General features: G+C 34.7%; 1 protein-coding gene across 1 annotated transcript; it reads right to left on the reverse strand.

The window, feature by feature from the left end:
* Positions 1-6,831: 6,831 nt before the first annotated feature.
* On the reverse strand, positions 6,832-23,543 carry LOC132303022 (WAT1-related protein At3g28050-like). The gene is made up of 7 exons (XM_059800038.1): positions 23,264-23,543; positions 23,093-23,161; positions 22,864-22,977; positions 8,587-8,824; positions 8,332-8,490; positions 8,071-8,222; positions 6,832-7,193 (listed from the first exon to the last, which is right to left on the reverse strand). Exons 1-7 carry the CDS (start codon positions 23,434-23,436, stop codon positions 7,040-7,042), a joined length of 1,059 nt encoding a protein of 352 aa, XP_059656021.1. The 5' UTR covers positions 23,437-23,543; the 3' UTR covers positions 6,832-7,039.
* Between the last annotated feature and the right edge of the window lie 1,548 nt (positions 23,544-25,091).

Below are 25,091 nucleotides of genomic sequence, written 5' to 3' on the forward strand. Positions count from 1 at the left end.
GTGAGTGCATGTCATTGTATATCAAATTAGTACATATATAAATGCAGGGTATGGTCTTCACATTATCAGACACTTTTAAAAATGTTGTTTCACATAGCTTCTATCTTTTACTTTGTCCAGTATTTCTATATCACCATGGCCTTGTTTTGCAAAAGAGGAACTTTATCAATGGAAGAATCATAATCACATAATAGACTGTCCTCCACAATCTTCTTTTCTTCCGCTTTTCCCCAAATTATTGAAAATAAACCAAGTGCTATTTGGTTGTTCCTGTGAGGACTTGTCCTTTTTTATTTTTTTTATATTTTCGAATCCCGGGTCAAGTGCGATTGGATCAGGTAAAGTGTTTGGAGAAAATTTTTTCTACCGCTTTGCATTTGTCATTTTGGGACATTGTGGATGTATATATTTCATTTGGGACACTTTGAAAATCATATCTTATTTTGGGATGATTGCGTAACTATTTTTTAACTATTTTGTGTTTTGGGGCTTTAATGTGAGTTGTGCAGCGGAAGATTACTTGTGTGAAAAGTTTTAGATTTTAAAAATCAATCTGTGTCTTTCTATTGTTAATTCTTTTTACTTAATTTAACAATTAATCAATTAATCACATGCAAAATAATAGTAAATAGAGTTGAGAGATAACATTAAAATTTTTAACGAGGAAACTCCAATTGATAAAATAGACCAACTATTACGGGAAAAAATCTCGTGGACTGTGTAGTTTAAAGTAAACTGATCCACTATATTTGAAACAAAGTACAATAGACTTTGACTCAAGCTCATACCCTATCGTTCTACCAAATACTAATCGCTAACAATCTTCTAGCTTTGCGATGTCCTTTCCAACAGCTCTTGACCTCGGGCTTACTCTTAATCTCTGTAAAAGAATTGTTGGTAAATCAAACAACACTCCTCAAATGCTTTGACCTTTTTAAAGTGTGATTGCTTCACCCATGTTCTTCAAGATATGAATTTGATATAGAAGAAGTAGATTTGCTTTCTCTGATCGTTGTAGATGTAATATTCAATAAACTTTGAACACGGTCAGGAATTGAACAACACTCTAAAATTACTCTTGTATTAATGTGTTTGTTCTAGAAAGAAAGACAAAAAAAATAAAATTTGATTTTCTGCAATATATCTCTCAAATAGGCTTTTAATAAATCAGAAATTGTAATGCAAAAGTCGTATCAACCTAGACGTAAATTAAGGTTTATATAGACTCTTCATAAACCTAGATATGCATAGGAAAAGGTAATTTTTGTGTATAGGACTTTTAGTAAGAAGTCTATACCAATTAAGAAGAATAATCAGAACAAGAAACAAAAGTTACTAAACCTGTCTGAAAGCCTTGAACTAGCCCAAATTTTCATAAAATTTTATGAATATCCATGAACACAAATTTTTCACTTTGCAGAATCTTCAATAAATTTTAAATCTCATAAAGCAATCACAACATGAAATTAAACTTTCAATTTTTAACGAAAAAATTTAGAAATTAATCTAGCAAGTTCATGTGTATGTGTAAAATTCAATCTCATCAATTTTCAATCAAATTTTATCAAATCATTGTCTAAATCATATGGATCAAAAAGCATCAAGATAATATTGTTTTGAGCAATTTTTTCTAAGGTGGCTTTCACACTAAAGAGTAGACAGCAATTCCCCATGTCAACTTGTCTCCACCTTTGTTTTTTACTCAAATAATTCCACTTCAAAGTCTAATGGGATCTTTCGACCTAAACTTAATAGATAGCATTTTCATCAACAAAGAATTCAGCAAATTTTTTAATATTTCTTTTCTTTTCATGCTCCAATTTTTTATAAAACAATAACATTTATACCTTTTATGAACAATATAACCTAGTCAATAATCCAATGATTTTCAATCAAATTTCTCAAAGATGGACTAGTACATAAAAACAATGAACTCAACAGATTCAAGTCTAAAAATCTCATAATCAATGCAAATTGTTTTTCATTGTACGGATTACAATCCAAGAATCTATATTTATCAAATCATCATGTGTCTCAATTTGCATTCAAAGATAGATCATAAATTCAACTAAAAGAATTTTCACAAATATTTCCATGAAAAAATATGATCAGTGTCTCAAAACCTTAACAAAACCATAACCCTAAAAAGTGATGTGCCCTTAGTGTATCAATTATAAAACTATTATCTGTAGCACAAATTCTTCAAGCAAAATGGCTAAGAAAGGGCTATCGATCCACGAAGATTGCTAGCTTATGGCAATCAAATTCTAAGATTAATTTCAAGTTTGATAGAAAACAGTTTGGTTTGATGATTGGTTTGTCACTTAGCATAAATTAAACTTAAAATAGAATTTAAAATGAATTCAATGGATTTGAATATATATATATATATATATATATATATATATATATAGAGAGAGAGAGAGAGAGAGAGAGAGGAGACTAGGGAATTGGCTTCACTGAGATCTCATAAACATGCTTATATGCAATCAACTTGGGGAAACACAATTATATATAACTATGATGTGTAGAAGTATAAAACAACCATAACATTTTCCAGAAATTCAAACAATTCAAAACTAAGCATAACCCATCTTTAGTTGGAATAGCTCATCCACCTAAACTAAATTGTGGTATGAACCATCTTCCCTAGGCATGGCCTATCAAAGTTCTTAAATTGTAAGTTTAAGCAAATGAAATTCAAGCATTTAGTATAGATTATCTTCAGTAGGCATGAACCATCTACCTAACTACATTAATCTAAAGGTGTAGCATGGTCCATCTTCCCTAAGCATAATCTATCCAAATTCTTACATAACTTGCCCATAAAACTATTTCATAAATTAAATCTTATTGTCACTATGAGAAATTAAAGTGTATAACTATGTAAATATGATTTCTAAGACAAGAGGTACATATCAACATAATTTTATGTAGGAATGCAAATCACATACATCATTTCAATGGCACTAAAAACATGGTGTGGTCTCAACCGAGTGCTCAAAATGATGTAAAAAGTGTAAGTGTGTGAAGTGGCCACCACAAAATTTATAAAAACCACTTAACACTATATTATGTAGTATGAGTGAAAAGGGATCGTCCCAATGGATTTGCAAGGTATTACAGAAATCAAAGTTGGATTAGTAGGTCGAATGATCAAACTAAGTGGTTTATTGATTGAATTATACTACAATTTAATTAAAAGCAATGCAATGTAAAACAAGCTAAAGTAAATGAGGTGTAAAGAATGAGAGAGGGGTCTTAGGATATAAAGTTCACCACTAAGCTTCACCTCACTAAACATCTAGTATTTGTCAATTTAGGGGGATTAAATGTTGTAAAACAAATGTTTGTGTGTGCTACCAATTGAATCAATAAGTGTGGATGGCAATAACAAATGTAACTTGTCTACCTACGCTAAGGTGTAATACAAATTATCAAGCTAAAGCCATTAATCCATTTAATAAATCAACAATTGGAGCATACAAAAATCTAGAGAAATGCACTACTTGCATCATAAGCATGGATCATCAAACAATAAGCATGGATTGTCAACCTATCTAGAAAATTAAAGCAACTAAACTACAATTATACTAATGATAAGGAAATTAAACTAATTAAGCTAAGGAGGTAGCACAATCCATCAAGAAATAAGCATAATCCATCAAATAAATCACAAGAGTAATCAATTAAGCACCATGTATAAATAGAATTAAAATGCATAATTTTAATACACGTAGACATGCATCTCATGTAAAGAATCAAGTGTAAGCACATAACCATCCATTCCATCACACATAGACATATGAATATAATTGAAAGATTAATCACACAAATCATGTAAAAACAATATTTATATAAGCATGAGGTCAATACAATATTTACAACATAAATCCCCACTAATTAAAAAATACTAAAGTTTAGGAGGTAAGCCTAGGTATATCTCTAGCCCCAAGAGAATGATCTAACCACTTATAGTTGTTGTCATCCAACCCTCAAGGGCTGTCTTCATGGTTGAATTCATCTTCCTCCTCTTGGTGTTCTTGATAGAAACCCTAGAAAATAGAGAGAGAATCCTCCTAAATTGTGTCTAGTTTCTCTCTAATTTCTAGCCAAAAGTATCCAGCTAACTAACCTCTCTTTCTAAAAATAACCAAATCCCTCATATAGGTAGCTCAAATGACACCCCCAAATGGTCAGAACTTGTTCAGTAGGACCTCCAAATGATTGCACCACGAGTACACCTTCAATTAGGCTTGAAATCTGTTTTGCACAATTTTTTAGGAAGTTCGATCGATCACGCTATTGCTTCGATCATCGAAGCATGGCAGCGCACTTATTTAGATAAGGACAAAGGTTGAGATATTTATGGGGAAACGGACAAAAGTGGTTATGAGGATAAGATCAAAGGGTTTGATTGATCAAAGAAAAGGTTGGATCGATCGAAGAGGAAATTTTCTTGAGGATAAGAACAAAAGCTCGATCCATCAAGGCAGGGTTGGAACGATCACAACGTGATCAATCATAACATAGTTCAATCGATCGTACAGAGACAATTTTCACCATTTTGCTTCCATTTTTCTCCTTCTCTTCACTAGATTTTGGATTGCTTCCTCCAATGCCCTAATTCAACTGATTTGGCTTGTTTTGGGGTTAAGTACCTGAAAAGGAAAAAAACATAAAATTAGACTAAAGCGAAAAAATAAGATAGAATAAGGTCCTAGTATACTCAAACTTAAAGGGTTTAAATACGTATTTTTTAGTGCTTATCAACAATTATATATATATATATACACACACACACATAGACATAACCATGGGCCTATGATATACGCCCATCTAGGCTTTACATTCTTAAAGCCTTCTCCATCAAAGCCCAACCAACTAAAATAAATAAACCAATAATAAACCAATTAAATAATTAATCACACAAATAACAAATAAGCAATTTAATTAACACCCATAATCAAAACAACAAATATGGCCACATAAATCAATTAGAACAATTAAACCAAATAAAATAAAGACCCCGAAAACTAGGTGTATTACATGTTTTGACTTACTTGAATTGTTGTGAATTCTTATAATTGCTTAGGTGGTTATGCATTTACCTCACTTGCGATGTTGTAGTCTTGGATAGCACGCTTATATGTGAATATCAAGTTATTATACTAATATCCTTTGACGAAATGTTTAAATGAGCTAAAATAAGGTATCTTGGTAACAATTGCTCTTTTTTGTATTATTGCATTTATGAGTATACTATGGTAGTATTTGGACCTTAGGGCATGACCCGTTTGGATACCATTGGCTTATGTGCGCTTGTGAAGTGTAATTTGTATATTTATTGGTACATGCTTACCCTGTGGAATTGAATTCTGATTTTAGGGATATGCTCAGGGATTATTGTACGGTTTGAATCATGACAGCTATGGCTTGGCACTAGCAGGTAAGCTTGGGCTTTCCAACTTTATAATGGCCATTATGTTTGTTCCCTGAGGTTTAGTAGACTGAAAATAACAATTTAGATAGTTTGTTATTGGCGGTTTTATTCCGGAAAAACTACTTTTATCAATTCATGCGATATGCATGACTGGGGGTGTGTGTGTATCGAGATATCCCTCGCTTTTGTTGATTTCGAATTTATTTTTAAGTTGGCATATATCCATCTGTAGTTGCAACTTCGTTTACTGTTATTGTTTCCAATTCCAATTTTTGTTGGAAGTTGGCATCCATGTGTAGTTGGGACTTGAATACTTGGTCAATAACAGATACATATAGTTATGATAGTATGCCTGATGGTTTTCAATTCATGTTGTTTGGGTTGGGTTTGGGTTGTTTTTGGTTAATGGTTTGCAGATTATATACTGGTGCCGGCGTGATTTGGGTTGGAAGATGATTGGGTTGTGGCTTAGGGTTGATTAGGATACACACACACATAGTCTATTTGTCTGTGTGTGTGTGTCGTGGTTGGATAGGTTGAGGTTGGAGGTAGCGGTGATGGAGGTGGTGTTGATGGTGGTTGCAGTGGGTTTGTGGTTCGATTGGGTTCAATGGTTTGTGGTTCAACATGAACTGTTTGAGTTTCTAAGTGGGTCACGTAGATGAGCGGTGATGGTGATGTTGCTGGTGGTGGAGGTGGGGGAGATGGTGGTGATTGACGTGGTGGTGTTGTCTGTGTCGGTCACGCTGGTTAGAAGATTTTTAGGTCACGTATATTTTCTTGTGCTATTGTGTGAAATCCCTTAGACTATGTCGTTTTTTTTAGTTTAGGTCTCTTTTGCATTTTTTTTTTGGTGAGTTGTCTCCCATTGGTTGGAGGGATTTCTTTGCCACGTTAACAACTTAAAGATGACAATATATCAAACTCGCGTCCTTCTATGGTAAAGACAAAATTGTCCTTTGCCTTTTCCAGTGACTTAATGTGTAAAATACAACAAAATAATAATTGAGGGAATTTCTTGTAATTTAAGGAGGTTTCTTGCAAAACCTCAATATTTGAGGGGGTTACTTACATTTTACCTTAAAAAAATGGCATTTCACAAATTTTTTCTTTTTTTTTTGGCTGTATAACAATTTAGTTGTTGCTCTTTTGAGTGTTAGTGTTTTTTATTTTAAAAAAATGATAAAAACCCCTTATAGGTATTATTATAGATGTGTGTTTTATTAATTTAAACACTTTGATACGAGAGAAATTTCATTTTTATTTATCACTGAATAAGAATTTTTATTGATCACTAATGATTGGAGTCGCCAAAAATAAAACAAAAAATGAAAAAAACAAAAAAATAAAAAACAAAACAAACAACCAACCAAAAAAACAATCGTAAATTGTAGCATTACTCTTTCGATTCAGTTCTTATACATTCACAATATTAAAGTAAAATAATCTTGTACAAACAATTCCTATGCAAAAGCAATACAAAGTGATTATCATTGTATATCGAATTAGTAAATAGATGCAGGGTCTGGTCTTCACATCATCAAACACTTGAAAAAAATGTGTTTAACATAGCTTCCATTACTTTGTATAGAAATTCTATACCACCATGCCCTTCGTTTGCAAAAGAGGAACTTTATCAGTGCAAGCATCAATATCACAGAGTGAATTATCCTCAACAATCTTCTCTTCTTCGGTTTTTCCCCACATTACAGAATAGAAACCAAGTGCTATTATGACTGCTCCAATCACACTGCACATCATTTCAATTAAACCATAATGGTTACTATTTTCATACTTAATTATCAAGTAGAAAAGCAAAGCAAGTGATCAAGGCCATCATATTACCCATATATTCCTCTGGCATTGGCTCAGTTTCAGCGTGAAAGATTTTTTCTAGGAAGAGATTTTTCTATTTCATATAAAAGATTTTTTTTAATTTTTACTTTTTCAGTATTTGGTAAAGGTTTAAGTAGATGGAATGTATAAAATAACTTGTCGAAAATTAATTAAATTATTTTGTTAGGTTTTAATGTTTTTTTTTTCGTAAATATTTTACAACAACCAAAAAATAAAAATAAAAAATATTTTACATCCAAACAATTAGAAACATGGACATGAAAACATCCAAACAATTAGAAACACGGACATGAAAAACACAGATATATTTGTTTTCAATCAAAGATATTGCAATGACATCCCAAGTGAAAAAAAACCAGCTCAATTAGTGAGGCTCCGTTTTGTTAGATCAAAATTAATAGTGGAAAGTGAAAATAAAAGAAAGTCAACTGAATGAAAAGAAAATAAATTCTTCCATAAATTTTATTAAGAAAATTATAAAAATTACCATTTTATGATTTGAATAGCATGAAACTCACCAAAAAAAAAAGCATTATTGTAAGTTCATATGACTTTCTCAAGAAATCAAAACATTCTAGTGTTTTTAGTAGGAAAATATTATGAAAAAGTCGAGTGGTTATCGAAGGCAATTTTCCTTCAAATTTTTCTTTTTCCTGCTAACCAAACTTGTAAGGTTTTCAAAAAAAATTTATTTCCTTTCTTTTCTTACTATTTCTATCTAACCAAACCAAACCACAAAGCCTGAGATATGAAAAATATAAAGAATGTACCTTCCAATATAGAGTGTGTCTCCAAGAAAAGTAGTCCCCATGACAATTGCAATGACCATACCAACTGGCTTAATCATTGTCACAAATAGAGGCCCCTTCTTGTGTAAAGCCCATGAATAAACAACATTTCGAAGTGAAATCACAAAAATTGCCTAGAGATTCAGCAGCATATGTATATCAGTCATTGCATATGCAAATAAATAAATAAGATTGTTAGAAACAAGACACGAAAAATCAATCGAGATTCTTCAACGTGCTTACCGAATACACAATAGTAACCAACTCTATGTCAGGCCTTATTCTCCAAGCAGACGGGTTCCTTTCCATAAACAGAGCAATAATGGCGGTTTGAATTGTCGCGAATATGCAAGAAATGAGAGATACCATCAGCTCTGCAGGGTAGTCCTTCATAACCCACGTCTAGAGGCGTAAAATGGACACATGTTTAGATGATTTTTGAACCGGTAATGCCTGCATAGAAAGTTCTTGAAAGAACACAAACAAGTATACTCATACCTGGACAATAAACAATACTGAAATCAAGAAGCTAGCAGCAGAAAGGAGAAATCCTCCTATCACCCAGTTCGATCGCGGGGACTGAAGAAGTTGATCATTCAGTGAGGTAGAATGCGATGGCGCGAAAATGATTGCAGGGCCTTTGTAGAAAGTCACAACAAATGCCCCTATGATTGATACTATGGTACCGACAGACTTCATCTGACTGCTCTTCATTTTCAGGTTTATCTTTTCCATCCTAAATCCATCCATTAGATTCAATGAGAAATATGCAAAAAGTAGTCATTTTAACACTCCACAGAGTTAGATTTCTAGGTTTGCTTTTTTGAAATTCAAACTTCACTATTTCCAAAAATACATGAGGGCGTTCTCACGTGAATTCACACCCTCGGGATATAGACTTGCTCGTATGAGAAATAGTTGTGAGGAAGCATCAAGTTTCAATCTAGATTCCAGAAATCCTTTTAAAACGTAGCCAAATTTACGAAAGGGCTTTTGGCCTAGCGCCATAATCTTCCTATCTTCAAAGAGGAGGAGAGGGGGTCGAACCTAGACGTCGACAAAAAGAATGTATTTGTTTCACCATTCGAAAAAATTAAAAAAAAAATTGTAAAACCAAATTCTCTCGGATGAGTAGATTCTGCAGCCAATTATTTTTGTGTAATATTTTTTTTGGGTACTAACAAATTCCAGATTAATTTATATATGTAAGAATATCAGCAATAACCAATATAAAACAAATAAAGCATTTAAGAGACAATAAATTTCTCTATGTATTACTAAAACAACAAAAATGATCGATTTCCATTCTTAAGAGCTAGGAAGCACGGACACTTCTACGAAGGAGCCATACCCGTGTCGGATAATGAAGCTCCTCAGATACATGTCCGACACTTCATATACATGTCCATAAATAAAAATTAATTTTATTACTTTGGACACTTCACCGACACTTCGTTGACACTTACTTTTTGGATATTTCTAACACAAGTCTACCCACTAATCTTGAAAATAATATGAATACTATCATGACAAAGTAGTGAAATACTGGTATATATGATATAAAAATCATTACAATAATAACATAATATCATTTTCTAATTCATTTCAGAGCAACTCTTAGTATAGAAATTGTAAATGAATTAAAGTTTTACAATACTATTACTGAATAGATGTATAAAAATAAATATTTATATTTACATGTAGCCATGTCCATGCCATACTCGTGTCCTTCTTTTTTAAAATTTGAAGTTTTTTTTTTTTTTTTTTTTATACGATTCTCTCTTTAGGGCGAACCTAGGGTTTACTAGGGTTTATAGGGAAGACGACCTCAATGGAGGAGGGCCTCCCCTCCTCTTCTACTGCGGGTAGTATCCCAACCACTCCTTTTTCCTCCCCCATTAGTCCTTCTTGGAGTTCTTTATTCCAGGGCTCTTCTAAAACAGGTTTTACGCCATTGACTTATTATAGTGAAAATCGAAACAAATATTGTGTGATCATTGAGGATGCGGATATGGAAGATAAAATGCGGTTTTGGGAGAATTCTGTGATCTACTATGTGTTAGGGTCCAAGCCATATTTTCCTCACTTCAAGAATTACGTTCAAAATAGATGGAATAAGAGTGCAGTTGTGGTTTCGTTAAAGGACAGCTTCTTTCAGGTTAGATTAACAGACGAAAAAGATGTTATGCAGATTTTGTCCCGCTTCCATAAGTTTCAAGGTAGAACAGTGATTGTCAAGAAGTGGCACAAAAGTATTCTTCTGGAGAGGGATATTTTAGCAACGGTACCGGTTTGGATGAACCTATATGATCTACCTGTGCATGCAAGAAGTGGTACATCGATTTCAAAGGTTGTCTTGAATATAGCTAAGCCATTATTTATGGATGATATTAAACAATGTAAAGAAAGGGGATTGTATGTGAGAGTGTTGGTTGAGATGGAGGTTACAGAAGGATTTCCAGAAGTTATAAACACAATGCTACATGATTGTCAATGCAAGGTACAAGTTGAGTATGATTGGAAGACAGTGTTTTGTAAGATTTGCAAGAGCACTGATCACAATGAGAAAACTTGTTCAAAGAATAAAACTACGAAACCTAAGGTTGTTGGACAGTGGGTGGTTAAAAACAATGCTAAGGCAATTGAGATTACAGAATAAAGGGTGGGAAAGGGTTCTGATGTAGAAGGTCCTTCAGAGGAATTGGGAATCTCTTTACAGCAAGAGATTATCAGTCAAAAGGAGGATAAGGAAGGCTTATTCAAGTCATGGCTAATTCAAGATTGAAGGCTAAGGATAAAGGTGTGATGGTAGTGCATACACAAGTAGCTTCTATTAATGCCTTCCAATTGCTTGATGAAGGTACTGAAAGAGGGATACAATGGGAGGAAGAGATAGAGATGGAAAAGAGTAATATTGTTGTTGGAGAAGAAGAAATGGTAGGCACAGACCAAGGGGATGTGATGCAGATAAGTGAAACAAGTGTCTCTACAAATACTAATTTAGAAGAGTCCCCGGTAGGGGGAGGGTCTTCTAAGAAACAAAGGAGTAAATCTAAGAAGAGAAGTGGAGATTGACCCTAACACTATCAGAATCACAAGGGGAATGATGGCAAGTGGGAGTATCCCACCACCTATTATTTAATGATTGGGATGTGGAATGTTAAAGGACTCAACAGGCAGAGCATGCAGGTGGAAGTTAAGGCCTGGTTAAGTAAGTTCTCAATTGGTATAGGTAGTTCAGTTGAAACCAGAACAGGAAGTCATAACTTCCAAAGGATTATTTCAAGGATCAGGCCTAATTGGGCTTGGGCAAATAATTACAATGCTGTGGATGGTGGGAGGATTTGGTTTGGATAGGATTTTTTGAGGCTAGATGTGAGGATTTTGGAATCTGGACATTAGATGATGCTGTTTAAGGTTGAAGTTAGAGGGACTTCAGTGTAGTTTTTTATTGCTTTTGCATATGTTGAGAATATTAACAATGAAAGAAGATAGTTGTGGACAGATCTTGTTGAATGTTAACACTTGATAAATGGCCCTTGGTTGCTGAATGGGGACTGGAATGTTGTTAGGTATAATTCAGAGAAGAAAGGAGGGCGCAGACTCTCTCCTACGGTGCTGCATGATTTTAACCATCTCATTCATTAGCTATGTCTAGTGGACAGGCTGACTGTCAATGGGATATTCACTTGGTGTAACAATAGGTTTTTACAGAGAAGGATATATGCTAAATTGAATAGAGGGCTTATGAATGAGGGATGGACTAATACATTTCCCAATTCACAAATTTTTCTTACTCCTCATCTGATATCAGACCATTGGGGACTGTTTGTTAAATTCCCATTACAGGTAGCAGATAGACCTAAGCCATTTAGGCTATTGCAGTTGTGGAATAAACAGGCTGCAGTAACAAAACTTATATCTCATATATCCTATACAAGGTATTTTGTATAAACTTAGATTAGCCAAAACTGTAGTTAAGCAATGGAATATAGATAAGTTGGGGTCAGTGTATGAGGAGGTTATTAATTGTAGGTGGAGGTTGGAGGAGGTACAGGTAGAATTGGCTTGTAATTTCATGAATGAGGAGCTAATTTATCAGGAGAAAAGTTGCAGGCAGAAGCTGGAAAGTGATGTTTCAAATGAAAATATATTATTGCACCAGAAGACCAGAGTTGGGTGGATAAAGGAGCAGGATGGGTGTTCTAAATTCTTCCATTAGAAAATCAAGGAGCATAGAGTGGGGAATAATATTACAGTTATACAAAATGTTGATGGAGAGCTCATTCATAATCCTTGTGTGATACAGGATAGGTTCATTCAGCATTTCAAGAAGGGATTTACTAATGATATTCCAGCTACTTTGGTACCAAGTGTTGACTTTATCAAAAAGAGAGTTGCTGTAATGACTCGATCATTTTCCTTACTTTCCCTTTTCTCAGATTTTTACGGATATTTTTTTTCCGTTATCTTTTCTTTTTTGAGTTCGGTTTCTCGTCACTTGGTGTCATCTTGAGTACTCGGGAATGATTTCCGAGACTTTTTCCTTTAGATTGACAACTTCCTTTAAGAACCGAGTCAATTCCACATTTTCATAAAAACTATTCACTTTTCGTCCTTTTCTCCGTTCGTCTCTTTGTTGGCACAACCTCACTTTTCATGTTCGGAGTTGAGTTTTAACTTCATGAGTTTTCATTTCAGCTGATTTCCTCGAAACGCGTAACTTTACTTTTGGAGAAAAACTGGCCGGTTGTTTCCTTTTCCCGTAGGGGCATGGATGAAAGGATTCTTCAGAAACATTCTTGTTTCTTAGGGTGTTCTTCATAAATATCTTTTGAACATATTTATTTCAGGGGTCTTTAAGAAAATATCTTTTGGAAGATATTTTCATTCTGGGCCAATTTTGCAGTTATCACTTTTTGTAGAAGCCATTGTGTAATTTATGAAAGTTATTGCAAAATGCCTCGTTTTGAGCCTAAATCCTCATATGGGATTCATTTTCACTTTTTTTCAAGTCACGTACTCTTAGAATTATCTTCTGGTCGTTTACCCTAGTTTTAGGGTTTCTGACCCCAGTTACCGCTAAACTTGTTCGGGGCATATCTTTCTGCTCGGGACTCGATTTTCGATGTCATTTCTTTCGTTATTTATTTTATCTCATTTTGGTTCTTTTTCATTTACAGTGTTTTGCCGTTTTAGCGCGTCTGCTTAAATTTCACTTTTCCGGATCTGGCAGGACCCGTTCGGGGCACTTTTAGGGTTTTTCTATAAATAGGGGGTTAGTAAATGAAAAGTCAACTTTCTCATCTCTTTCCTCTCTTAGCCAGCAGCCATGGTAGCCAAGGGGCTGCCACCCTTCTCTCTTCTCTTCCAACCACTTCCTTTTAGTAAAATGTCGTAGTGCTTTAATGTTTAATGTTCGCCTTGACGAGGTCTTCGATTCCAACCGATTGGAATCTTGTTTTGGCCATTTTTTAAATTCGGGTTTGAAGCCAAGTTTGGATTTTGGTATGACCTCCTTAGTGTTTAATGATCACCTTGTTGTCCTCGACAAAGACAAAACCCCAAAGTATCGTCAGATTTGGAGCACTTTTCTTTCGGTAGGGATTTTTGATTTCATCTCAAATTAAGGTAGGGGATGTTATAAGTTTATATTTGTGTTGTCTTGCATGTTATTGATGCTTATACAACTTGTATGCATACTTTTGTTCATAATCTAGAATTTAATTTAATTATTTTCTTGTGTAAGATTAAATTCACATGGTTGTATATGTGATGGAATTAAATTGTGGCATGCTATTAAATTAGGCCTTGATATGCTTATTAACATATATTAAATTGAGGACATTTGAATAAGTATTGAGACATTTTATTTAATAATTTCTTATGAAAGTTTAATTCACATAGTTATAACTAGTATGAAATCAACTTATAATGTGATATTAAAATAGGCCTTGGTATGTTCTTTAACCTATGTTAACTTGAGGACATTTGAAGTTGTTTTAAATTCTAGAGGAAATTAATTAATTAATTTCATTTTAAGTGTTTTGTTCACTTAATTGGATTTTTAACTTGATATTGTTAATGATCATACTATGTTCTTTAACATACATTAATTTGAGGCTATTTAAAGTTGATTTGAAATGTAGAGAATTTAATTATTTTATTTAATTAAATTCTATCTACTTGTTCCATGCATTTAATTATGTCTTAGAAGTTGTTTCTATATTTAAATAATGGATTTGGACTTGTTGTGTATTCACTTGGTTATGTTTTAAGCATTGAGTAACATTGTTGTTAAATTTATATTCATGAGAACAAGTTCCAATATTGAATATATTATTCTCTTGTGTAATGAATTGCACACTTGTATTTGACATTATATATGTCACTTTAGAATTGAAACTCTAAAGCATGGATTATGTGGTTTCAACCTACTTGTGCATGGATTATTTAATTGCGTATAAGTTGTGAACTTATTTATTGATTTGGAGTCACTTGGGAAATTGTTACAAAGACATGGCTAGAGTTTGGCTCTAGTGCGGGAGGTATGAGGTCTCCCCATTTTATAGTGCGTACTAGGGTGATATTCCCAGCAGGTTAGTACCCAAAATAACCGTTTAGGTCTTGGTTTTACTCCGAGATTTGATGTCCAAGTCTTCCACTATTTAATTTTGCATTCAATTTCAAGTTGACAACTAATGTTTAATTGTGACTTGTGATTTTGGTTATTGGCAATTTAATGTTGTTAAGTACATTTATGCATTATGATTTTTAATGAATCATTGCAACCTTGATGTTGTTAAGTACATTTATGCTATATTGTTCAAGTGTAGCTTAGGAATGATCCTATAGACTCATTTGGAACATAAACATTAGGTGGCATGACCCACTTTGGTTCTTTTCGTATTTTAGATTTCAAGTTGATAACTTTGATAATCTATATCTTGTTGTGTTATACCTTATGCTCCTATACTGTTTAATTGCATAAAAATGTGGTTTATGTTAGAAATGTTTTGAGATAGCTTAAGATACTCCTTGGGTCTCACTCTTGACATAGACGCTAGGTGGAATGAACCACAATGATTAAATTATGCAAATTTGTAAAACATTCGGTCTTTGCATGCTTATCTCCTACGAGTACCTGTATGTTACTCACCCCAAAGTTACCGGGGACATTTTTCAGGTACAGGATTCAAGATTTGGGAATCTGCATTTGCCTTGGGTGATTTCTAGATTTGAAGTTCTTTTAAATGTATTCTTGTTCACATGCAAGTGTTAGCATGATTAAGTTTTACCTTTAAAGTTGTAATACTTAGTTAGATTCAATATGCCATTTTTGCCTAATGTTATGTAAAGTGTACTTAGATACACTATTTGGAACCTATTTGATACGTACGATTTGAGGCTAAAGGCCACAAACTTTAAAGTTCAAGTGTATGCATTTAAATTCCAAGTTTTGCCTTTGAAATGTAATTTTTCTAACATTGGAGGTTTGCCATGTGATTTGGAGTAAATGATATGTAATGAGACCATGAGCCATTGTAACACATTTCAATATGTAAAGTACGTTTGTTGGCATGCTTGCACAGCTTTAAAGATTTGTTTTTGGACCAATTCACGATGGGAATTGAGGCTTGGGGTTAAGCCTCAACATTTTTGGTGTATAACAGGTCTTTCAGCACCATTTCGAGTCATTTCGACCGACTGAAAGGTCAATTTGGTCGACCGATGGCTTTTAGGATTTGTTTGCACAGTAAAACTCACTTTCTAGTAGCTAAAAACACTGTTTGGGTCCATTTCAATTGACCGATTCTTCATTTTGGTCGACCTAAATGATTTTCCTTCATTTTTCAGCTTTTTGGGCCATTCTGGGTTCATTTCGGTCGACTTAAATGCTTTATTTCCTTATTCTCAAATTTTGGGACAGCATTGTTGCTCTGACTTCAAATGGTCATAATTTCTTCATTTCTAATCCAAATGGGGTGATTCTTGAGCCTAAATTCAAGGATTTTGAGTCAGATTTCCAATGGTACCAATGTCATTCTCAGATTCAAATCACAGTGGGAGTTATGCATGTTTTAGTGAGACAGTGTTAGATTTTGCTTCAACCGGGAATGAGAATCTTGTAGGATTCTTGGCCAAAATTCTTAGAACCTCTTGGAATGTTGTGAAATGATTAGTTTATGTTGTATGGACCTTATTTGACTTGCTTGAAGTCAAATTTCCCTTCTTAATTACAAATTGACCATTTTGCCCTTGATTAACAGATTTTGCCCGTTTTGACTCTCGTTCGCTCTTTCGTTCTCCTTGAGTTCCGTGACTTCATGGAAGGTCACATTGATGTCTTAGGGATGATTTATATCTCTAGAGACTTTGGTTTTATCTTTCGCTTCCACATTTCTGATATGTTACCGGGTTAACTTTTGGGTCATCACTGACGCACCAGGTTGAAAAACTTGGGCCATCACAGTTGCAGTGGAAGATATGGCAGCGCTTGAAGGGTTGATTTTTATGAGGAAGTGAAGCACATTGTATTATCCATGAGCCCAGACAAGGCTCCTGGACCTGATGGATTTACAATGAGGTTCTTTCAACAATACTGGTCTGTGGTAGGGAATGATTTTACTGATGCAGTTAAGTTCTTTTTGAGAATCCATCTCTGGGCAAAGGAGTTAACAGTACATTCATCACACTCATCTAGAAAAAGAAGGATGCCATCAAGGTGGAGGATTACAGACCAATATCATTATGTAATGTATTTTACAAAGTAATTTCAAAGATTCTTGCAAATAGTTTAGCTAGGGTCTTGGGAAATTTAGTTAGAAAGGAACAAAATGTTTTCTTGAAGGGAAGGATGATACAAGATAATATCATTACAGTGGAGTTTTCTATTTTATTTATTACAACTGTATGGTTTCGGAGGTAAATGGATTTATTGGGTGATAGAATGTATCATTTCAGTGTGGTTTTCAGTACTGATAAATGGCAGTCCATATGGACATTTCCATCCTGAGAAAGGATTGAGACAAGGGTGCCCATTATCCCCTCTTATTTTTACTATTATAACTGATTATTTTTCTGGTATGGTAGAGGCTAGTCACTAGTGAGAAAGAAGGGAAGATTGTGAAGTGTGATAGTGCTAGGAGAGTAGGGGTGAATGTGACTCATCAGTTCTTTGCAGATGATTTGTTTTTTGTGGTCAGAGCTAATATGGGATCAGTGATGACTCTTAAGAGAATAATGGAAAACTTTTCTAATTTGTCTGGCCTTTTTGTTAACAAAGATAAGTCTGAGATTTATTTAACTAGAAGTGTGAGAAGAAAGGCATCTAGTGCTAGAATTTTGGGCTGCAAGACAGGTGCTCTTCCTTTCACATACTTAGGACTCCTCGTCTCTGATAGAATGCTTAAAAGGGGTGAATGTGCTAATTTGCTTGATAAGGTTAATGCTTCTACAACCAAGTGGAATGGTTTTAGTATCTCTTTGGCTGGTAGAGTGGAGTTGTGTAGGGCTGTTATCGCTCCTCTGATACATTTACTGGACTTCAGCTTATACATTGCCTGATCCTGTGATTAATATCATTGAGAAAAAAATGAGATAATTTGTGTGGGGACATGATGGAAACAGAATTAAGATGCATAGGTTGAATTGGAAGAAGTTGGCAATTCCAAAGGAGGAAGGAGGTATGGGAATTAGAAGAATTCGAGATGTGGGCAGATCATCTAAATGTGTGTTAGCCTGGGATTTATTGTTATCTAAAGACAGATTATGGGTATCTTGGTTTCAGAATATTTATTTGAGGAATACATCATACTGGCAGGTGCCCTAGAGATATACATTCTTCCATTTGGAAGAGTATTATTGTTGTGAGAGACATCATTAAAGTTAATTGTAAATTCAGAATTGGGGATGGCAGGAAGATTAAGTTCTTTCTGGATCCTTGGTATGACGGGAAGCTGGTCTCAGAGGTTTTTTTTTTTTTTTTTTTATAAGTAAGATTTTATAAAAAAATGCTCTAAAAAGGGGAGCGAAACCCAACGGAACAAAAGGAACAAAAAGGCCAAAGGGTTCCTTAGACCTTCAGAGAGGCCAAAAAAATAATAATATCCTCCATAGATCTATAATCTCTCCCTGAAACCTAACAAAAAAGAGTAGAAATAACAGAAAACTTAAACAAAGAAACAGGCTTCTTTTTCCTGTCAAAATATCTCCTATTTCTCTCAAGCCAAATACACCACCAGATACAAAGTAGCGTAGCCCTCCAAGCATTCCTAATGCCAGCCCCAACAGAGATGCCTCTCCAAGCCTCAATCAACCCTCTAGAGGAAAAGGGCATGGCCCAGTGGACCCCAAATAAACGAAGCATCAGATCCCAACAATCTCTGGCCATGCTGCAATGTAACGGGAGGTGATCTACAGTCTCCTCATTACACAAACACATGTACAATGATTAACCACCACCTGATTCCTCCTCCTCAAATTATCCTGGGTTAAAATCTTACCCAGAACAGAGGTCCAAGCAAAAAAGGTAACCTTGCGGGGAGCCTTGGACCGCCAAATAGACTTCCAAGGGATGAGATCTCCATGACCAACCGAAAGGCATCTGAAAAAGAACCTAACCTCAAAACGGCCATGCGAGGAAGGAATCCAGAACCACCAATCCGATCCCCCAAAAGAAATCACCGGACTGTACAATAGCTCCAGAAAACGAGAAACATCCTCGATCTCCCAATCCTGAAAATGCCTCCTGAATTGAACATTCCAAGACAGTCTCCCGTTATCAAGATGATAACAGTTAACAACCATGGCCTGTCGATGAGAGGCAATCCTATAAAGCCGAGGGAACGCGAGAGCAAAAGGAAGATCCCCACACCAGAGATCCATCTAGAAACTAATCCTCCTTCCATCTTTAACACGAAAACGAATATGCTTGCAAAAATCATCCCAACCCCTCCGAATGAAATGCCAAACTCCCACCCCCCTTGGACCACGCAACTCCAGGGAGCACCACCCACCACGACTTCCCCCAAATTTGCTAGCAATAACTTTCCTCCATAACCAATGCCTCTCGATCCCAAACCTCCAAAGCCATTTACCGAGAAGAGCCTTATTAAACGGCAACAACCTCCGAAACCCTAAGCCTCCAAACCAAATTGGACGGCACACTTGATCCCATCGAACCAAGTGAAATTTGAACTCATCTCCTTTGCGCCCCCCCCCCCCCCCCCCCCCCCCAAAGGAAGTTGCACTGCAATCTTTCAATTCTCTCAGCCACTGAAGCAGGAATATGAAACAGAGACATGAAGTATGTAGGAAGGCTAGAAAGGGTGCTCTTAATCAGGGTAACCCTTACCCCCTTAGACAGGTACTACTTTTTCCAACCCGCCAACCTCTTCTCGACTCTGTCCACAACCGGATCCCAGCTCCCCACACATCTCGAGGGGGCTCCCAAAGGCAATCCTAAATAAGAAATGGGAAAGGAGCAGTGCAGCAACCAAGGATGTGAGCAAACAACTCAATCTCCGGAACATCCCCAACAGGAACAAGAATACTCTTTCTAACATTAACCTTAAGGCCAGAAACAACTTGAAACCAAATCAGAACGCATCTCAAATACCTCAGCTGGAACGCATCCGCATCACAAAATACGATAGTGTCATCTGCAAACATCAAATGAGAAACCTCCAATTGACAAGCACCATCCCTACCCACCCGAAAGCCTCTCAAAAAACCCAGCTCCACAGCCCTTTTAAGCAATCTACTAAGAGCCTCCATCACAAAAAGGAACAGGAAAGGGGAGAGCGGATCCCCTTATCTCAAACCCCTCGAGCTAGAGAAGAAACCCGTCGGCGCTCCTTTCACAAGGACAGAGAAATGAGCGCTAGAGATGCAAAAAAGAATCCATCTCCTCCACCGCCCACCGAATCCCATCCTCTCTAACAAGTAGAGAAGGAAACTCCAGCTCACATGATCGTATGCCTTTTCAATATCTAGCTTACAAAGAACACCCGGAACACCACTACTCAAACGGGAATCAACACATTCACTAGCAATGAGAACAGAATCCAAAATCTGCCGACCTCCCACAAACCATCACCTTTTCAACCTAGAAGCCAAGACTTTCATAATTAACTTGTAAAAGCATCCCACCAAACTAATAGGACGGAAGTCTCTGACATCCAATGCCTTTCCCTTTTTCGGAATAAGAACAATAAAAGTTGCATTCAAACTTTTCTCAAAAGAGCCCTGAGCATGGAAGGCATGAAAAGAGCCCATAACCTCCTCCCGAACCACCTCCCAACACTCCAAAAGGAACCTCATAGTAAAACCATCCGGCCCAGGAGCTTTATCCCCATTGCAGCTCTTCAGAGCAGAGAGAACTTCCTCTTCTGAAAAAGGCTCTTCCAATACAGAGCCCTCCTCTCCCAAAATAGAATCAAAATGAAGTCCATCAAGCAAAAGACGCCAATCAGCTGACTCAGTGAACAAAGTCGCAAAGTACTCACCCCATCCACCCTAATCCTCCCAATGTGGTTGCTCCTTTTGTGAACATTAACAAGTTTATGAAAGAATTTCTCAGAGGTTTTTAATCATAGGGTTTTATCTCATCTTAGCAGAAATAGGCAGAGAAATGTAGGACATTTTATTGAAGCATGTAGTTGGGATGGGAGTAAATTTGATAATATTACTAATGGGTTTCTCCAATTTATTATGCAGTTCCAAATTATGGGTGGTGAGGATAAAATAGAGTGGCAGTCCAAGGAGTTTACATTTAAGGATGCCTGGAATGCTTGTAGAATCAGAAGAAACGAAGTTTTTTTGGGCTGGATTGTGTAGGAATGGGGGAAGGCCAAGATGGTCTTCTCATTCAGTTTTGGTGTTGCAGAATGGTATTCTTACAAGTGCGTATTTACCAAAAAAGGGGTGTGAGTTTAGTATCCAGATGCTGGTTGTGCTACAAGGAGAATGAAGATGTGGATCACCTGTTTTGCTGCTGTGATTTTACTTGGTAGGTTTGGCTGGAGTTAGCTGCTATTTGTCATTGGCAGTTACAGAGATATCAAACACTACAAGGAATGGCTGAAGTTTTGTCCAGAGGTTTAAAGTGAATAATATCATAAATAAATTATGCAATTTGGTTTTTACAGCTGCTTTGTACTTCGTTTAGAAGGAAAGGAATGACAGGTTACATAATGACAAGTTTTCTAGTCCAAAGGAGTTAGCTAAATGTATTATGTGGGAGGTTCTTGATATTCTAGGCATATGCTTGCAAGATGTAATCTTGATGTTTTCCTAGTTTAGGTTTTTCCCCTATGATGTTTTTGTAGCATATTGTTTATATTAATGAAAATTTCTTTTATTTAGGAAAAAAATTTGACATGCCAACGTATCATGTTGTATCGTGTCCGTGCTACATACCTAAAGAGTCAATGATGAATTCCAGACCACCTATCAGTTGTAATAACCACACAGAACACTCCATGACGAATGGCCTTTTCAACTAATCTATCATTATTCATATCGATTTCAATGTTTTTTTTTTTTCATTATTTCTTTTCTGTTAAAGTAAATGACATGGTAATTAATAAGGAGAAAAATAAAATTTTGATTTCATAATTGCTTCTTTAGATGAGCAAGGTCTGTGCTCTTACTGAATCACAAATTAAAAGTCCATTTCTTTTTCTTTCACTTTTTGTCCCCTATAATAAATATTCACGTAATTATAATATTTTTATGTTTTAGGGGCTAAAAACTCAAAACAGGAATTAGTATAAGTATTTAATTCCAAATTTTTTATTTTTTTTTATTTTAACACAGACAAGAAACATGTTCACATATTTTTAACACAGACAAGAAACATGTTCACATACTTACATTTTCATAAATAAATTTACCACACAACAAAAGCTAGCGTAGAAAGAAATCAAATACTTTTTAGGTATAGGACCAAAGGACGCACATGTTTTCTACTTTGCCCATCCCATCACATATCAAGAATTTTATAGAAAAATTTTACTATTTTTAAAATTTTTTTATAGCGCCCGAGCTTTATAGAAATTGACATAATTTAATGCTTAAAATGTTGTAATTCGATAATATCTCTTATATCTCCAAAACTGGATGTCCACCTATCATGAGAGAGGTAAAATGAGTGTCTTAGTTATTCATTATAAAAGGAAGAAGAATTTAGTTATTTATTTATTTTTTTTTGCCTAAAATAGAACATGTACGTGTTTAACAATCTTACACGTTGAATATCTTGAATTCCATCATGGGTGTATGAGTTTTTTTGTCACAAAAAAAAATAATAATAATAATGTTGTTTTTGTACAGGTCGGTGATGGGTCATTTTCATCCTATATCAATGTTCTAGTCTTTGTTTTATTCTAATAAAAGCATTAGAGGATAGTGAGTAATAATGACCTACCAAGACAAGCACGATAGATCTTTAAATAAGTGATTCAAATCTACTGATTTTACCACATGGATGGACCAACTTCAACCACACACGTTTAGGAATTGAAGTTTGGATAAACACTTAAATAACTTGTGAAATATAATAATACAGATTAATGCTGCTTTTGAGATAGGGAGAAAAATTAGTTGAAATTCTGAATTAATTTTTTTTTCGATTCTAATTTTAAAAATTTTTGGAAAGTTAAAAAATAGGAATAGTGAGAGAATGAAGGATTTATTTTATTCATTTATATAAATAAATAAATAAAATTAAAAAAATCAGAAAGAGTGTTCTCATTATTAAAAAACTAGTACCTGGTGACACCACCAAGTATGAAGGTATAAGCTGGGGTAAGATTGGACATTGCTGAAGCCAGAGTTGGGGAGCTCAACCTAATCCCAGTAAAAGTAAACACCTGCAAACAACCTCTGCCAAACAAAAAAATTAAAAAAAAAATTTAATTAAATTTAAATTACACTATTATAAAGTTGCATACAAATATATATATATATATATAAATAAATTATGTACGTATATGCATACCCGACAATGCCAATAAGGATGATTCTGCAGAGTATGGAGAAGGTGAGTCTAGGTGGAGGAGATCTTATTCTGTAAATGAATAATAATATTATAAATTAAAAGAGAAAAAAAAAAAAAAAAAAGTCTCAATTTAAGTATAGATGAAGATGAATGAATTTATGATTCAAGAACCTGTGATAGATGAAGGTTAAAGGAGCCAGGAAGAGAATTGCAAGGGCATTTTGGTACAAAACAAAGATTAGGTTGCTCATTCCACTTCTCATTGCTGCTTTGCTTAAGGTGTTTAATCCCACCTCCAAGCTCTCCGTACCCAACAGCACTCCTATAATCCCTAAATTCCACATCTCTCTCTCTCAACACAACTACTATCAACACACACTCTCTAGTCTCGTATATATATTAGTTACTATGAAGTATGAACACACACCCTCTCTCTCTCTCTCTCTATCTATATATATATATATGTATATATGACTTTCTCATATGCACAGTCCACTTAAGATGGTGGGGCAATCACGGTTTGGACTGAGAGTCATTATTTTTCTGCATTCTTCATTGGTTGAGCAATAAAGAAGTGAAACACGCAACGTGGATGATAGTGACTTTGTCGGTATGAGACAATTTTTTTTTGTTATCTTTTATATTATTTATTATTAAAAATATTGATTTCTGGCTTATTTGTTGTTGAGTCCAATCTATTATTGACAAATTTAGCACAAAAATATCTTGAATCAAAGTAGCTACGCGGGACGCTCTTCGGCGGATTATATAAGTTAAGAAATTTAATTATAAAAAACTACTAAATAAAATAATAATAATAATAATAATAATAATAATCCGAATTCGTTTAGTCTTCGATGCCTTTACTGAAGTCTGAAGTAACTATCCAACAAAGAAGCCTCCAAAAGTTGTTCCAAAGAGTGAAGTAGGACGATCCGCTTGAAATTAATTTTCTGATTTGTGTTTTTTGGGCTCTGGTCCACACTTGTACCAGGCCTCACAGATTCTACTATGATCTGGTTCTGAAATTGATCTGGGCAGTAAATAAAATGTCTGGTTCTGGGATAGGATGGGATTTAATACTGAACTGGGCCAAACAAAATAATTCCAACTTGTAACCAAATCTGGGCTTTTCTTCTGTTTTTTTATAAACTCTAGGCTGGGCTGGTTGTCACTAAAGCTGTAACGCAACGGAACTAAGCAAAGTTTAACCAAATTTGGGTTGGAGCGGCTGAGTTTGGATCACATTGAAACTTTCTGAATCAGGCTAAATCTGACTTTAATTTAGATTTGAGTTTGGTCAAAGGTGGTTTATAAGGAAACAAAATATATCCTTTCTAACGTAGCTGAAGAAAGGGAAGAGAAATAAATTTCACTGAGATAACACATAGCAAAAGCTCAAACAAGATAATAAACTGAGTTTAACTTTTCAAAAAAAAAAGAAAAAAAAAGGAAACAATAAAATTTTTCATTCCCCATTTTGCTTCATACTTCAAATATATATATCTATATATGTGTGTGTGTATAGACACACACTACTATTAAATGTGCAAAGAGTTTCAGTATTTATTTATTTATATAAAAAAATATTTATTAATTGATATAAAAAAAATTTCTATAAAACTCTAAAAATTACCTAATAAAATCAGTAACAATAAAATATTTATTAATTGAAATAAAAAGAATAGTTATTTTTTATGGATAACTATCACAGTATAAGCGGCCTATTAATCATCCTATTAATCCAAGAAGTCTATAAATAGAGGAATGGGTACTGAAATTGAGAATTCTAGAAATTTAGAATTTCAGAGTAAAATACAGAAGCTCAGTATTTATTTATATATATAAAAATATATTTCTTAATTGATATAAAAAGAGTTTTTATGCATACTATTATTAAATGTGCAAGGAGTTTCAGTATTTAAGTATTTATTTATTTATTTAAAAAAAATATTTATTAATTGATATGAAAATAGTTTTTATAAAAAATAATAATAAT

The sequence above is a fragment of the Cornus florida genome, unplaced genomic scaffold (genome assembly GCF_030987335.1).
Source record: "Cornus florida cultivar Cherokee Brave unplaced genomic scaffold, ASM3098733v1 CherokeeBrave_3.0.0_Hap2_Chr04, whole genome shotgun sequence".
NCBI classification, from domain to species: domain Eukaryota; kingdom Viridiplantae; phylum Streptophyta; class Magnoliopsida; order Cornales; family Cornaceae; genus Cornus; species Cornus florida.